This window comes from Haplochromis burtoni, unplaced genomic scaffold, assembly GCF_018398535.1.
Source record: "Haplochromis burtoni strain Fernald_Lab_line unplaced genomic scaffold, NCSU_Asbu1 Contig_78, whole genome shotgun sequence".
In the NCBI taxonomy this organism is placed as follows: domain Eukaryota; kingdom Metazoa; phylum Chordata; class Actinopteri; order Cichliformes; family Cichlidae; genus Haplochromis; species Haplochromis burtoni.
Window position 1 is genome coordinate 625,536 of NW_024582439.1, and position 17,760 is coordinate 643,295.

General features: G+C 41.5%; 1 protein-coding gene across 4 annotated transcripts in view; it reads right to left on the minus strand.

The window, feature by feature from the left end:
* Nucleotides 1-17,690, minus strand: part of zzz3 (zinc finger, ZZ-type containing 3) — a 22,851-nt gene extending 5,161 nt beyond the window's left edge. Inside the window, exons 1-7 of one of the 4 annotated variants that reach the window (XM_005924554.2) lie at nucleotides 17,572-17,690; nucleotides 6,382-8,518; nucleotides 2,342-2,480; nucleotides 1,977-2,124; nucleotides 1,762-1,874; nucleotides 958-1,029; nucleotides 322-423 (exon numbers count right to left, since the gene is read on the minus strand). In XM_005924554.2, coding sequence (XP_005924616.1) covers nucleotides 322-423; nucleotides 958-1,029; nucleotides 1,762-1,874; nucleotides 1,977-2,124; nucleotides 2,342-2,480; nucleotides 6,382-8,453 — 2,646 coding nt within the window. In that variant the 5' untranslated portion in view covers nucleotides 8,454-8,518; nucleotides 17,572-17,690. The other 3 variants (XM_005924555.3, XM_005924552.3, XM_042222003.1) reach the window with 3 other exon arrangements.
* Between the last annotated feature and the right edge of the window lie 70 nt (nucleotides 17,691-17,760).

A 17,760-nucleotide genomic window follows, 5' to 3' on the forward strand; every position in this document is an offset into this window, starting at 1 on the left:
CACACACACACACACACACACACACACACACACACACACACACACACTATCCAGGTACTTGTAGGGGGTGCAGTTAACATACAAGTCAGCCTGCCTTTTACCACTGACAAGCGTACACTTTTTCGATTTAACAGTTTGTTTTTTGCAATTTCAAAGTCACAACAGGACAATAAAAATAAAAGGAAAGATGCTTTTTTGAGCTTCTATGAGATCAAATCTTTTGGTGCATACATCTACAGATGTGTCAAGAAACCAAATATTCTAAACTAAGCTGCTATAAAATGTAACTTAATTGAAGTTGATCCTCATTTTCTTCGTCACCTGTTTTGCTGTTCGATTGCCCAACTCATCAGCAATCTTCTGCCATCTTCTGGATTCGACTTCCTCAGGTGGGAATTTAACAAGAAGCTGCTCCAGTTTTCTCTATCAAAACACACAAAACATCAGGTTAAAATTATTGCTTCATTCTTTAATGTTTTTAATAAATCTAACAGGTGTTGACAAAAATCATGTTTTGTTTATTTGGTGGGGCGTTTTTCATTAGAGGGGATAAATGAAAAATACATAGAACTGATCACCTAATCATGGTAAATCTAAATTAAATCTATTCAATTCAATTTTATTTACATAGTGCCAAATCACAACAGCAGACACCTGAGGGTGCTTTATATTTTATGATGAAGTCCTACAATAATACAGAGAAAGCCCCAACAATCAAATAATCCCCTTTGAGCAAGCACTTGGCGACATAAAGTGCATAAATTAAGACGTATTAATAGCGCTGTACCAGTTTTAAACAGGTCTTAAGTATTTATTTTCTGAATTATGTTTGATTTCTATTTTACTTGCAAACATCCAGTTTTATGACAATCAACCTATAACAATCTAAAGCACTCTTATGACAAATTGTGGCAGCGTGCTACAGAACATATGAGCTCTTACACTCTTGCTACCTACCTGTTCTTCCACAGTCCACAGCTGGTTAAATGTGTCGGGTTTATTTGGATGACAAATCCTCCCCCTGATCATCTGTCAAAGCACAAAAAGTGGCAGCCATGTTAGAAGACTGACACAAGACAAAAAATAATGGGCACACCACCATTTGAAGAGCTCTTTACATATGAACTGCCTGGCACGCTGAGTCAGTCAGTTTGACAGAGAAAGCCTGGCTGTCAGATGTGACTTGAGATGTGTCATTGGGAGGATGCAGAAAAACACCAACTCTTTTGAGTGACAAACAAAATCCTGTTAGGATTCAGAGAGTGTAGTCTGAGAAAATGCTAATGTGTCTGCACAAAATAAACAGGGAGAGCAACAGAAATAATCAAGGAGTTGTTTTCTTAGTGCTAAGTGCTTTGCCACGTCTAATCCCAGCAATCAATTAAAAGTGAAACCTTGCTGCCGATACCATGTGGGAAAACACACACACGCACACACAAAACAGAGGCTAAGAATAAGACTTAATCAGAGGAGTGGGGGAGAGGTGTGCTCCTCATGTTTCCATAGATACCATCCTTTGTGCTCACATGCGCTGCATGTTTAACTCTGCCAAGAAGTAAGAATATGAGGTTGGAGGAGGTGTAAAATAACGTGACGATTTGTAGGGTGACCTGCAGGAGATCAGTGACTCACCAGCTCCGGCTCTTAGAAACTGATGTCACAGAACCTGCACTAATGATATACTGGGAGATAACTGCAGCTGTGATGGCAGCACCTTGTGAGTGTTGTGCAGAATCTTTTAGTAAGGACACTGAGGTGTACCTGCGTTTGCCTGCCGTTCTCGGGCGCGTCACTTGTGGGTAGAGGAGAGTACATTGTGGAGGATTCACCTTCCTTCTTGGGCTCAACGGGACTTTTTGGTCGAAGAGGCAAACCTGGATAGGGAGAACAGATGTTTCCTTTGACAACAAGAAAGGAAAAAAATGCACATACACTTGATAATCAATCTATTAACAGCTCAAGTCATTCACACGTGCCTTTGTCAAAGATCAACTTTAGCCGCCTGGTTTTCCGTTTCTTGTCGCAGAATTCTCTTTCAAAATCCCCGAGGCCTGAGGTGTACTGCTCCCAGGCAATGTCAGGAAGCTGGACAACATGCTGAGGACACGGCAAGCCTAGATTCACCTGAGGATCGCAAAAATCAAGGGCCAAAGTCAAGTTGAATCGTTAGCCTAGTTTTACTAAAGCACATCACAACAGGAGAGGAAAAGACATCCACTATAGTCCCCCCCCCAAAAAAAAACTCTACTGGGAATGCTTTATACACTTGAATCTGCTACTTTTCTGCTGTGCACTTCCAGGCTTTGTGCACAGCACTTAGCTGCACCAAAGGCATTGTTACCCGTTTTTGCAGCTGTTCCACAAAGCTGATGGGATCGGCAAGCGCCTCTCTCTGATGACGCGCCAATGTTTCAAGGTCCAGGATGGCCTGCGTGCGCTGAGCCTCGAGAACTCCAATAGTCTGCAGCAGTCTCTGATAACTGACACAGTGGGGAGCAAGGTTAGACAAGAGTAGAAGGAAGACACTGCTTACATTATTTAACCTGACACTTGCAATGCTGCAGTGCATCAAACTTTTAGACCACACACCATGCATAATTCAACAATGTTGCTGAGAACCTAAACAGTTGCACAAAACATGACCCATTTTCAAAAAGTTCCAACCTATTCTGCAAAGAAAATATAAACGGTATTACTGACTCCATCTATGTGATTATCACCACAGTGGCTGGAGACTATGCATCTTCTTAAACCAGATGCTATAGTAAAAGCCTAACAAGTGTAGAGTTACTGATCTAATGAAGCCCATTAGGGACTCTAACTGCACATCTCTCAGATTTCAGACCAGATATCAAAACCTGTGCATGACAAACATTTGGGTTTTGAAGCACTTCAGGAGCCTTGAGTGACCTTTCCTCTCACACTCTCTGGGGCAATGGGAGAACTGCAAACTGAGCTGTCAATGACTAATTGTGCTAGTGACTCAGAGTCCTTACAGTGCGAGCAGAGCCCCAGGAATTGACAGGAACGTGACAGCATCCTACACAGCTATAAAGTAATGCAGGTGCTCAGTGGAGCAGAGTGGATCAATCTCTACTAACACAACATGAATGAAAATCAATGCACAGGACACAATTTCTACGACAGAAGTCAGCTTTGTTTAAAGTTGTGTTGGGCTTCTTGGCTTGTACAGCATCCACTTGATCTATGCATCGATGAAAATTCAGTCTGTCTATGCATTAGTGGCATCAAAACTACTTTCTGTGATACTAAGCAACTGTGATTCAATGTATTAAAAAAAAGGGGGGAAAAAAATCTGCAAAAGAAAGCAGTGAGAAGATCCATTTTGAGGGAGACTTGGCTCTTCTTCTCACCACTCTGGACACTTGGAGAGTGTCCAGAGACAAGTCTGGTGTTCCATTGCCACCTACTGGGCCCGAGGTCCACTGACAAACATCACTGCCAAAGAAAAGCTGGCCTGTACAATATTAGTGCAATGTTAATGTCTGATAATTGAGAACAGGGATCTACTTAATATGTTTAGGACAGAGACATTCGTCAAAATCCACAAAACTGGTGCAAATATAAGATGTATGAATCAAATTTGTGCCAATTCTCCACGTTCAGCAACTCCAAAGTGCCTCGTCATGCCTTCCTAAAAATGACTCCTGGCTGCATTGATCGGAGGCTTTGAAATTCTCCTTACTCAGCACAACCAAACCTTGGCATGGCACCGAAACTTGATCAAATTATCAGGTAACGCAAGAGCAGTGAAATCTTATTCTAAGCCACTATCCGAATATGAAACATTTACGGATATTAAGTGTTCAAAGACAAAAGAACCCCAGCAGATTATGTCTCAAAGTCCTCCTCTACCCCTCCTCCTGTGAAGATGTACAGCAAATCAGACGACCTGCCACAGCGCAGTTAGCAGAGCCTGACTGAGCGCGGCATGGGACATGTCCACCAACATAAACATCTCATCTTTCAGGACAGATAACAAAACAAAAAAACTAAAAAAAACGCAAACAAAGATCAACACTGAGAAATCCTTTCTCTAAGAAACAGCTCAACGTACCGAGAGAAGAGATGACAAGAAGCAATCAGCATAGTAATTTTACAATCTCCTCGGGCTTTGGAAGAGTGACAAGTGGCAGTTAATTCACACAATAACTGTCCCAGATTGAAGGTGGAAATTAACTGCTGAAACATGGGAAACCTAAACAATAAGGCGGGAGCTATAGTTAGACGTTCCCGCAATTACTGGTGGACATATTTAAGCATTCTGTCTGCGAGTTGGCGGTGTAAAAACCCACAAGCTTCAACAGTAATTCAGCTTGTAAGCTTGAAAGCAGACTTGTAATCTGCTTTCCAAAAAGACTGTTCAATGTTTTCTTTTCATTATATTTACAATGTATTGTTTGTTTGTTTTAAACTCTCCATTCTAACGTGTGATGCAACCAGGATCTTCACACAGACTTCTGTGGGTGTATTCATCTTTATCGCACTATAGTACAATTTCTGAGCTGTTTGTCACTCACTATTTTTGGCCCTTTTGCACTCAGAGGCTCCTCTTTGGTGTTTCCATACATTACAAGATCTACTTTTGAAGGCTTATCTATACAATGTTTATATGTATTTTGTACATATCTTGTGTAAGAGTGATAAAAACCTCAAGCCAGAAATAGGTGAGATACACTGCCCTGCTATATTCTTATATATTTCATACAGACTTGAACAAGCTCCCCTATAGTTGAACAGGGCCTACATTGTGAATACTGCTGAGAATCGGGACTAGGGCTGGGCCATATCATACAGTTCATGGTAATACCGGTATAATGTTGGGCAACAATAAGGAAATGAAATATTGCAATAGAATATGGGTAAAACGTGCATGCGCAGTGCCTTTGTTTACATACACACATGGCGGCGACGCAGAATGAGCAGGGCGAAAGCGGATCGTTAAATGAAACGGATGAACCAGAATTGGTTTGTAAAAATGCTGCAACTTCAGTGGTGTGGAACTGGTTTGGCTTTCGTCCGTCAGATACACAACAAAGCACTATTTTTGGTAGAGCATGCTAGCGGGCCGTCGTTATTACCGTGTTTTTTGGAAAATACGGCACACTTAAAATCAATCCTTTGATTTTTCTGAAAATTGACAGCGCCCCTTATAATCCCGTGTGCCTTATGTATGAATTCTGTTTGTGTTTACTGACCTTGAAACGATTTTATGTACACGGCGCTCGAAAATCTGTCAAATGTTTCAGTACGACTTTGCTAAGCTACGAACCCGCACCGCTTGATGGATTGTCGGAGCATTACGGCTGTTGTAGGGAGGAGCCTCGCGGAGTGATACGTACTGTGCTTCAACATAATATTACCGTATTGTGTGTGTATGACCTCTTTTTAAGCTTTGTGGATATTATACATGGTTATGCTGAGGATATGTCGGCCAATTTCCACTGGAAATGCCTTTTGGTTAAACTGTCAGCAAGGAATTTGCATTTGCACTGTTACGTTTTTATATAACTTTAATGCACATAAAAAACAGCTGCTTGTTTAAGTGAAAATACATTGATGGGGTTTTTTGCACTAATAAAGTTGTGGAGTTGTAAAGTATTTTGTCTAGTGTCAATTATATCGCCAGTTATATCGTTATCGCAAATTTTCAAATGTATATTGTGATAAATATTTTTGGTCATATCGCCCTGCTCTAATCGGAACCATTTTTATTCGTTTAGCCTTTTTACCTAACTGTTCTTTATTTATTTTTTTGTTTGTTTGTTTTTTGATGACTACAAAGCATATTTGTAATTCAAGATATATAGTAACCACCCTGCTCTTTTTCTGACTGTTAATTCACATATATATAGGGTATAGGGTTCAGTTACATGTTCTGACTGGATCCTTTTCCTATGTGATAACACAAGTACAAGTTACCCTAGCCAGGCAAAGGTTAATTATTCATCCTTGAAGGAGAAACGAAGGGTTATTGAAATCATTAACAGAAAAGGAAGAAAAATATTGCTCTACTTGTCAAATCTTTGCCTTTTTTAAAAAAAAAACAACTAAATACTGAAATTTTTACCTATTCAGACCTCAAATGTATCAAGCCAGGGGGTTAGAGGTTTTCAATAAGGAAAGGTCATAGGGTCACTTCACTTTAAAGAGTCAAAATCCAAAAACAGTTGTCATATTATTTGTATATAAACTTAAAAATGCTGAAGCATTAAAAACATTAGAATAATCTTGGAAAAGAAAAACCCTCAGTACTTCAAATGCATCGCTGGTTGATCAAAAATATATTGATAAACATTTGCAAGAGCTACATCAACAACAGATTAAGAGAGCACAATCCACAGGGGAGCTCCCACATACTCTTTGTTGTGTTTAAGAGCCAAGTGGTCCGACTCAAAGTAATACACGTCTGGCTCCTCTTCCTCCTCCTCCTCCTCCTCCTCCTCCTCTGCAGCCTGGCTTTGTGTCAACTCCTTGCTGTGTTCGGCCTCTTTCCCCTCTATAAATCCACCATCCTCACCACCTGCCCTGTCCCCAGGATCCCCAGACACCGGCTCCTCATTGGAGTGGCCAATAGAGTCTGAGGGAGCTGGCTCTTCCACCATAGGGCAGTCCTCCTCCTCCAGCCCAACCACCACCTCCCCCTCTTCCCTCAAGGGACCATTGTCTCTGGGAGGAGAGCTGGGCTTGGAGGAGCAAGCTTTTCCACTGGACACAGCCCTTCTGGGTGAAGTCCGCCGAGTGTATCTGTGTTCGTAGAGCTCTGTGAAAGAGGTGGATGTGCTGGAAATAGAAGGGTTGCACTCTGGCTCTGTGGGGGAAGGGGGTGTTGTTAGTGGGGATGTGGTTTCTCCTGAGTTGCTGTTGTTGTTGTGGATTGGACTACTGTTCATATTAGTGGTGGAGAAGGAGGTGGAGGCAACAGATTCCTGCACTGGTGTCAGCAGCCGTCCATTCGTGTCGCTCTCGCTATCCATCACCTGCTCCTCATGAGCCAGACAGAACGAGTCACCTACTACGTCAACCTCCATCTCCTCCACTTCCTGCTCCTTGGCCACTATCAACTCAGGGACAGAATCATCCAGAACACCCTCAGATATTGGTGCAGATGAGGATGGCAATTCTCCTGAGCCAGAAACCTCCATATGCCCAGGGACAGAGTTTCTACAAGGCACAGCGGGATCAGGGGATGAGGGAGTCCCTGTCTGACTGCCGTTGAGCAGGGACGAGAAATTAGTATCAGGGGTAGGATTTGAACTAGACTTTTCACCAAGCGTGTTTGATTCCTCTGTGTTATTTTCTCTGAGTCCATTAGAAGCTTTGTGGGCATTTGGGAACTGAGAGGCCCCATCACACTCCACATGACCATCCCCTGCATCGTCCCCTGTGAGCTCACCTTCCCGTTTACTGAGGATAGGTGAGGCAGGAACTGTGTTAGCAAAGTTCTGGCTGGGTAATTCCTCACAACTGTTGTCCTTGCTAAGCTCTGGGACTGAGTCAGGACTTTCGGGTTTCACAAGCTCAGGGTCCTTCTCCTGTCCCTGAGACTCTCCAGAGCGAGAGCATCGCTTGGCCCTTTTAATTTGAGGAGAGGCATCCCGCGCCCCGTTCCCTCCATCACAGTTCTCTGACTTTTCAGGGCTAATGTCTTTTTCTAAACATGACTGGCCTCGCTTCCTGGAACTGGTCCATTGATCGGCCTCTACCAGAGAAGCATCAGAGTGAGTTACATTTCCCTGCAACAAGGCCTGTTGTTGGCCATCCTGCGAATAAGTGTCCGGTGTCTCATCATGCTTTGTCTCCTGTTTAGCATCCTGCTTTGACTCCTGCTTAACGTCTTGGTTTGACTCCTGTTTTGTCTCGTTTTTTGATTCCGGCTTGACGTCCTGTTTGGTGACCTGCTTCGACTCTGGCTTGACGTCCTGTTTGGCGACCTGCTTTGACTCCGGCTTGGTATCCTGTCTGGGAACCTGCTTCGACTCCGGCTTGACATCCTGTGTGACGTCCTGCTTCGACTCCGGCTTGGTGTCCTGTTTATTGTCCTGCTTCGACTCCAGCTTGACGTCCTGTGTGACGTCCTGCTTCGACTCCGGCTTGGTGTCCTGTTTGTTGTCCTGCATCGACTCTGGCTTGGTGTCCTGTTTGTTGTCCTGCTTCGACTCCTGCTTGGCGTCATGCTTCGATTCCTGCTTGGTGTCCTGCTTGTTGTCCTGCTTCGACTCCTGCTTGGCGTCATGCTTCGATTCCTGCTTGGTGTCCTGCTTGTTGTCCTGCTTCTTCTTGGGCGAACGGGCCCTTGGCAGTGGAGACACTGAGGTCTCCTCTGGCTGGGCGATGCTGCGGTTCCTGAGGGTTCGACCACAAAAGTTCTCATCCAATCCATTGAGCCCCACTGATGACCTTGTGACGCGCGAGGAACGGGATGCGGCCATACTATGGCGAGTGCCTACAGTCTCCTCATCTTGGTGCTCTCTCCTCTGCAGCCAAATGCGGGCACCTGCAAGATACACATGGAGAAACTTGCACTTAAATGTCAATCTAACAACTGAAAGCTATAAACATATGCAGCTCACTGTTGCATTAACATCACAGTTTTCAGTTTGACTGGTTTCACTGGACTTGCATGCTAAAAATGAATGCATGAACAGTACCCTGTGGTGTTTCAAACAGAAGCATGTACCAGAAGGCCTTTGTTAAATACCACTCGGGTCATTGCTCACACCAGAGGGGTATTGATTTATTCTGTCATTGTAGCTAAGCAACACCTTCTGTCCACAGGCAAATCTAGATGTCTTATACCAGGTCAGTACACAGGGAATAAATTCAAAAGGGGGGGAGATCTTACACTCGCACAAGGAAACAATCATGTCAGATGTTCCTTTGTGCCTAAATGATCAATCAGTCTGTACACACACCTCAAATGGCACAGCTTTGAGGCTCATTTGTATGTGACTACAGCTCAGCAAGCATTTTAAGATATGAAAAGACCACAAGCACAGAAACAAGGCGTTTATAAAAAAAAAAAAAAAAAAAGCCATCACACAGATTGGGTATGTCTGTTACAGCAAGGGAATATGTATTTCCTCCTTGCAGGCATTTCTGTTTTTTGTCACAAGTAAAATAAATGTAGTTTAAAGGTTGACTGATTTCTGACACTATAATTCTCACATCCAATTCAACAGAGATAACACTGCAGACACTGTTTTGTCATCATACACTGCAGGCCATTTATCTCTTCATAACAGGTGTGCCAACAGGCTGCTATCCTTCCAAAACTTATCACAACATACAAAAATTAAAATCCTCTGGGAACAAAAACTCTACATATAAACCATCATCTGCATATAAATGGAAAGCCATTTTGTGCCTTTTAAAAATAGAGTAAAGGGGGGATGAGATATAGGGAGAAAAGCAGAGGTCAAAGTATTAATCCCTGTGGTACCCCACATGAAACTAAAGCTGAGGATGATCTGAAATCCAAAGGACTTGCACAAAACGTTCTCTCAACCAGGTAAGACCTAAACCACTGAAAAGCAGTACCACGAATACATAGTTCATAGTACCGTCAGTAGCTCGTTATTACACATGTAATATTACACATCAGGCAAAGTGTCTTCGTAAAGTCTACCCATATTTTTTCTCCATATACAAGAAAAAGTCTCAAATCATCTTAATATTTCTCTTCACCTCTCTCTGATGTGATCCATTTGTGTGGGTGATGGCTGACCCGCACTATATTGAAAATACAATAGCAACTCATCTGCAACTAAATGGTAAATGAGCTGGTTCTTATACAGTGCTTTTCTACTCTACTTGAGCACTCAAAGCGCTTATACACCCAATTACGCACATTTGTACAAGCACTTTTTCTACGTAAAATTGGGGTTTTTTAATCTAACATTCAGCCCCTGATTATCTGGTGACTGCAATGAAAAAAATCTGTTTGCTGTCGGATTGCAAGTAGCTGCGGCAACCAACTGGTCACCCAGAGACTGAACCTCAACCTCTAGGCAATCCCTTATTGCTGCAAGTCGATTACAAAGGTAACCTATCTCCAAACAAATTGTCGTCTGACTCTCACTGACTGGAATCACTCTCAAACAGACTAAAGTGCAGACACGGAAAACTGGAGACCCGACAGCCAAGTATTCATTCCTGTAATCCTTCTTCCAAGTTCACCACCTGGTGCACATGGATAGTTTGTGCATTATAATGTAAATTACCAAATTTCACATGGACCCTAACAGACTGTCATACAGCTCATGAATACAGACAGATTGCCAACACATTGCAATCAGTCTGAGTCAGTCTGCACTGATGGGCAAAACTTAACTGTTTGTAGTCTGATAGTATCCCTATATAAAAGCAAGACTGCCAATCACCGATATCATTTTGCAGTTAAATTGCCATCACACAGCAACTATGTCACAATTTGTAGAGGTATTTATTAACGTGTTTTAAATCTATGAGATTCTGAATGATTTTTAATGTGAATTTCTCTGTATATAGATGGCAACGGATTCGCCATTTTCACCAATTTATCACAGTGAACTGTTGTATTGTCTCAAACAGATTTCATGTAAATGCTAACTTGACCCAATTGATTCGCAAACTTATAGCAGACTTGTTGCTCTTTTATCATCATTTTGATTGAGTAAAGTTGCTTCGAAGACTGCAATCAACTGTGAGTGGTTGCAGACGTCATCATCATCTTTGAAGCAATTCCACGGCAGCAAGATCAGAAGTTCATTGCACACAGCTGCAATAATTTTAGTCATGCTGCAGTCTCCAACCACTGTTTTTTCACAGGTGATTGCAACATGAGGAGGGAAAAGGAGAAACTAGTGCCACTATTAGGGAGTTAGGAAAATAATGGTTGAGTCGAGCCTGATGTTATATTAAACATAAAGAATGATTCCCAGCCTCTTCCTCAGGCAGGCCATCGTTTTAATTTAACACTGATATCAGCAGAGACCCAAAGCATCGCCATTAAATCAGTAATACAAAAAACTGGATCACTGCATCTCTAATAAATTCACACATATAGACAGCTAGTTCTTGTTTCTCTCAGCATTTTTTTTTTATGAGGCATATTGCATAAAGATCATGGAAACAAATTAATACAATTTCTCTCTCATATATCTAACAAAAGTCATGGAAGCATTGAAAAAAAAAAACGAAGGAGCTTTCAAATTGTAATTACAAAAACAGTTTACACTAGATTATGTTGTCTAACAAAGTTATTAAAACAAAATAAGTCAATTAACTCCACAATCAACAACTTAAAAAAAAAACCAAACCAAATACATAAATACCTTACTCTAAGTACAAAGTATTAATAATCAAGTTATAATTGCCCACAGAAAAATGCAGCTAATGAAAGGGAGATTGTAAAGTTCCTGCTCCAGTTAGGAGACTTGCTGCTGACACATCCTCTGCATCATGGTCCAACTAATAAATCTAACCACAAGGACAATAAAAACAACATGTTAGAGGTCATATTAAAGTGACATTCAGCAAGGTATGATCTCACTGGATGTCCTTTTATAGATGATGGGAAACAGTAGTAGCCATATATCTTGGGGACAAATCGCATCAATTAGCGCCATGGACGAGGTGCTCATTTACATTAATTCCCAGTACATCAAGCTGTGAGCCGACCTCCGTCAAAACTGATTTAAAAGCTCCTTGTCACCCATACTTGGACAGTCCCTCCCTTTTCCCGCACTGTGCTAACACAGCACCATCAAAGCCACAGAGGCTACTCCGGCTACAAATACATTTTGATAATACTCCTTCAGGGAGCTAACAATAGTCACCTGAAATGAACACTACCACATGCACATATTACTCACACTCTGCTAAAGAGCCCAGCTGAGAAAACTAATGTGATTTGTCCATGCATAAAATAAAAGAGAAAGAAAAGCAGAAAACGGGGAGCAGGAGGAGCAGGAGGAGCAGGTTTTTTTCAGACAGAGCGCTCACCCTTTGACTCAACACGACAAAACTAATTAAGCCGGCTCATCTGACCTGCTCCCAAAAACTAGGAAAGCTAATCACTACATCAAAAATAATTAGTGCTACAGCTGGGCTGAATAACTTTATAAAACATTTGATCACACTTCCACATTCCTAATAATTAACACGTTCCTGGCTTAACTCACAGGGCCTATCTTAATAGTTAATATTAAGTTCAATGTTGCATTCGGGTACCAGATTTCACAATTATTAAATTAAAGTCGTCATTACATTGTAAATCTGACTAGCCTGCCCAACATCCGGTTCAAACTACAGTCAGACATGCCTAGCAGAAGTGCAATGACTGGAATGTTATAAAATCAAGTGACTTGCGTATTTTCCCATCCCAGCTGTTACCGAGTGGGTACAGACAAAGGCGTTCTAGAGTAACAAACATTAAACATCCTCAATGACATGACTCTCCTTGGCTGTGGAGCCTGTAGTTAGCAGGCATTAAACTACTCGCCACAACAGTGATTTCCTAAAGTATAAACACTGTGCAAGTTAAAGTGTGTTTATTTTATTTAAAAGGGACATTAACATGAGCAAATGAGACACATTTAGACGGCTTGTTTCATTTTCATCTGCAGTACCCAGCAGGCTAACTGCATTTAGAGAGAGCAAACAAAAACAAACAGAAAAGAGCAAGAATTATTTGAATGTTAAAAGATGCTACCATATAACATATTAAACGAACGTTAAAGATCATTTACAAAACAGCACAGACAGAAAACAACACAAACATGACTACTGAACCAGAGGCGGTGTCACCGTTACAATGACACCACTTCCTATTATGACAGCATTTTTGATTATCCAGGAAACAGTGATTTATAAAAAGTATGTTAGTCAGTTCTGTGGGTATAGTATTCCAGGTATGTGCTGCTCCATAAGAGAAAACAGTCTGCCCAGAAACACTTTCTCAAAAAATACAAAAACAGTTTAGATCAGTAATTGCAAAAACTAGCAAATATAAATAGATTTATAGGAGACAGAAATTCACAGATTGTTTATGTTGCAGGGTTCAACATAACCAATGGCTCTATGGCCCGGGGCCAGTAAATATATCTGATTAGTCAGCTGCTGGTCCATTTGAGTGTTTCCATCACAGCAAAATGGATGAAGCAAACATTTGATTGTCCATCTTTTTTTTCTTAATGTCAGTATTTTCCCCTTGTAGTCTAAAACAGTGGCTTTCAAACATTTTATGACCAAGTCACACCAAAAGGCAAGCCTTCATACCATCTGTACTATCTTCCAGTTGTCTTTTAAGTTGTATACTGTCAGATGACAGCATTCTGGATAACACATTTTCAGCATCTGCAACTACAAGACACCTACGATTTAGAGCATTCCTTTTTAGTGTGAAAAGAACCATGCATCACAATATAGTTGACACAAAATCCCAAGGCACACCTGGATTTGCCTCAAGGCAAACTAATTGGGAGTAGGGCTGGGCCATATTATACCGTTCACGATAATACCGGTATAATGTTGGGCAACAATAAGGAAATGAAATATCGAGATAGAATATGGGTAAAACATGCATGCGCAGTGCCTTTGTTTTCATACACACATGGCGGAAAAAGCATAGCAGCGATGCAGAATGAGAAGGGCGAAAGCGGATCGTTGAATAAAAACGGATGAACCAGAACTGGTTTGTAAAAATGCTGCAACTTCACTGGTGTGGAACTGGTTCAGCTTTCGTCCGTCAGATACACAACAAAGCACTATTTTTGGTAGAGCATGCTAGCGGGCCGTCGTTATTACCGTGTTTTTTGGAAAATACGGCACACTTAAATTCAATCCTTTGATTTTCTGAAAATCAGCAGTGCCTCTTATAATCCTGTGTGCCTTATGTTTGAATTCTGGTTGTGTTTACTGACCTCCAAACGATTTTATGTACACGGCGCTCGAAAATTTGTAAAATGTTTTAGTACGACTTTGCTAAGCTGTGAAGTCACACCGCTTGATGGATTGTCGGAGCATTACGGCTATCGTAGGCAGGAGCCTCGCGGAGTGATACGTGCTGTACTTCAACATAATATTACCGTATTGTGTGTTTATAACCTTCTTAAGTTTTGTGGATGTTATACACGGTTGTGCTGAGGATATGTCGGCCAGTTTCCACTGGAAATGTCTTTTGGTTAAACTGTCAGCCAGGAATTTGCATTTGCACTGTTACATTTTTATATAACTTTAATGCACATAAAAAAACAGCTTAAGTTTAAGTGAAAATACATTGATGATTTTATTTGCACTAATAAAATTGCGGAGTTGTAAAGTATTTTGTCTCGTGACAATTATATCGTCGGTTATATCGTTATCGCAAATGTTCAAATGTATATCGTGATAAATATTTTTGGTCATATTGCCCTGCTGTAATTGGGATTCACTGATATAAAAGTGTAATACTAAAGGAAGCATATGAAGCTATTAAAAGAATGCAGAGCTTGTTAGTGCCACAGGAAAACACTGAAGGCGGCTACGACTGTGAAGCAGTCGTGAAGCTGAACCTTCACACATTTGCAACTGAAAATAGAATTGTGCACAAGCTAAAATACATTTCAAGGTTAAAATTATATAAGGTTCATTCCAACAAGTGCTTCTTTCTTCGGTAAAAAGGTTGATGAAAACAGTCATTATAACACAGGTGTAAATTATGGTGGAGCTGCAGCTTCTACACACACCCCAAGAAGCAAATGGGCAGTGTTTGCTTCCGTGGTGGAGCCTATACCTCCTAACATTTGTTTTAGAGGTTTTGTTAGCACCTACCCAAAACAGAAATCTATAAATTCTGCAATATTTTATAAATTAAGCTACTCAGCCATATATAAAAATATTAAAGCTTAAAATGTCTGTCGTTCCCCAGGGTACATCACTGTGTTAACTTTTGCTGCAGACCAAACCTGCTTGGAAAGAGTTTTTGATGGAGATTACAAATGAGCGTGTGTAAAATTGCCACATACTGACAAATAAATCCTACAGAAAATAGGATCACCACTCCTGGAAGAAACCTGAGACCGCAGGGTAAAGATAGTCTGAGGGTCTTAAGTTTTTCAAGAGCCCTGATAAGAATCAATAAGAAATATAAGTTACCAGAATCAACTTTAGTCATGCTTTTTTCCCCATTGCGACAACTGTTAAATGATTCTATTGTTCTATAAGTCTTAATTATATAATCCTTATATAGAACACCAACTTGTACTTATTAACCTTAAAATAAAATCTGAGAAGGATGAGCCTAGTTTGAATTTATGTTATTTATTTTGTACTTGCTCTTAAACAATTAAACACCACAGAGGCTGCAGCTGTAAAAATAAGGCTATAACTTTCCTGCTTTCCTTAACTTTCCTTTCCTGCATGTCTAACATAAGAATTTAATGGAATATGCAGTACTCTGTCAGAATCTCATGTGTTAATGACATAGCCACAATGCTGATGTGTCTATTAACTTACACGGTTACCATTTTCCTTCCATGCTTCAATTAGGCTAGACTTTATTAATACAAAAATCAGTGGCTGTGCTGACAGCAGACCTGTCCGTGTTTGCGGCTGGTCAGACGCTGCTGCCGCCGCCCTACCTTTCTAGGAAAAGCAAACTCTTTTATAGGATGCTTCGAGCTTTTATACCCACCTTTTTATACCCACCTGAAAAAAAGATTTTTTTTTTTTTTTGGTGATAAACCACTCTGTGACTAAACTGCTCATAAGTCATGCCAGCATTACAGCCATTATATCAGATTAAGAGCCACAAGAAGACACTGTTTTGGTTAATTTGCATTTTCTCTCTCTGGTATATGAGAGAGTAGACTCAGCCAAGGATACATAGTTGGGATTCATGTTTGCTTCCTATATAAACATTTGACTGTGATGTATTCTTCTCCATGAAATAAGATGTATTAATCTCTTGATCTTTCTAGAAACACACCAGCCATTAAACCCACAGCTGCCAATTTACCACAGTAAGGTGTGACAGTGTTATTTACAGTACTAACACCATATTGCAATGTACAGTCACCGATCTTGACACACCGAGATCAATTTGTACTCACAGATATCCAGAGCATAAGCAAAGATTTTGAGTGTGAAAGACATTGTATGCAATTAGAGGACCCATGTGTTACTGTACTCTCAAATCAACCCACTTCCTGCCCCTCTCTAAAACGCTTGTTTGGTTGTAGAGTTATGTTAACACGTGGTGTTTTTGCCTGCTCTGTCTTGACAGATGTCTCATTTGCCATCACATAAAGAAGCACTGCTTTCACTAAGATAGCAAGCCTGTAAACTCCCAAAGCTGTGCACTAATAATAAACACGCAACTCACGAGCAAAGTCAACTGTTAGCAAACCAGCTAATCTAAAAGTGGGTAACAGAGTTTGGTATGATGCATGTGTTTTCCGATAAATAAACGAGCTCTGTGCCATTTTACCGTCCTGCTGGGCTCATCGTCTCCGCTGCCGACCTGAAGTTCAGCACTTCCACTGGGCCTACTGGCAACCAAACATCCGCGAAGTGGTGCTGGTGCACATTCCGATGAGAATCGCTCAAATCCCTACATCTCAGCTAAATCAACTGCCGCGAGCTCCAAGCTCACGAAGTTGGGAGGCACGAGGATGCTGTTTAAACTGACGACGAGACTGGACGGGGGCGCAGCAACAGCAGCAGCACGTGCCAGCCGGCTGAGTTGAAGACTAGTTTTTGCAGCAAAAAAAAGTTCACGATTAAAACTCACGACCACACGTCTGGACAGAAACAACCCAGTTATTTCACAGGGAGATTGCGAATTAGCTAAACGTTAGCATGCTCCAACTTCCAAGCAGACCTCAGTTGACCTAGCATGCCGTTTAGCGGGCTAACCATACAAAACTAACTTACCGTTAGCTCTCGGGGGTTAATTAAAAAAATATATATATATTAACACTTGAGACACCAAGCCGCAGGCTGTGGCACCAGCAAAATTAAATTATAAATTATTATACACGCTCCCTGTGACACTCAACGGACAAGTGTGCTGCAGTCTAACGGAACATTTTCCCCTCTTTCTGTTATGCTCGACTAGTTAGCCAAGTTGGCTAACGTTACCTGTGCTAGTTCTCCCGTTAAGAGAAGAATCGTGGCGATTCCTGATGAAGCCCCTCTATTACTGACACCTAGCACATGCTAGCTAGCGCGACATCGGACAGGGGCGTTAAAGCCACAAATAAGACAGCACGTAGATGGAAGAAATCGCCGCTAACACGTTTTCGCCGAGGTTTATATGTCCAGCACTGAGAAGTAGCATGCTTAGCAACCAAGCACTTGGTAACCAGCTAGCAGCCGAGGCTAGCCGCAGCAACCTGGCATTAGCTCGGCGAGCTAGCTGATTGTTCCGCGCATAACTTTGCCGATGTATTTGTGTACTGCCAGCAATGGCGGTCACACACATTTTGAGTGGGCTAATAAATTCAGGTTCTGTCGTTTGCTCCACCACAAGCAACGAACTGGAGGCACACTTCTAAACAGCTTTTGTAGCTTAAGAATTACACATACCTCACTTCCGTAAATTTGCTGCACGCTCGGCCGCAGCCATGTTTTCAATCCAGTCAACTAGTCGGGGTGTGTGAGCAGCAAGCGCTCTCTCGTCAAAATGCAACACTATCCTGTACATTTTTAGAGTGCCTCTCACTCTGCAACATTTCCTAATTTATGGCTTATTGACACTTTAAGGAGAAACAACAT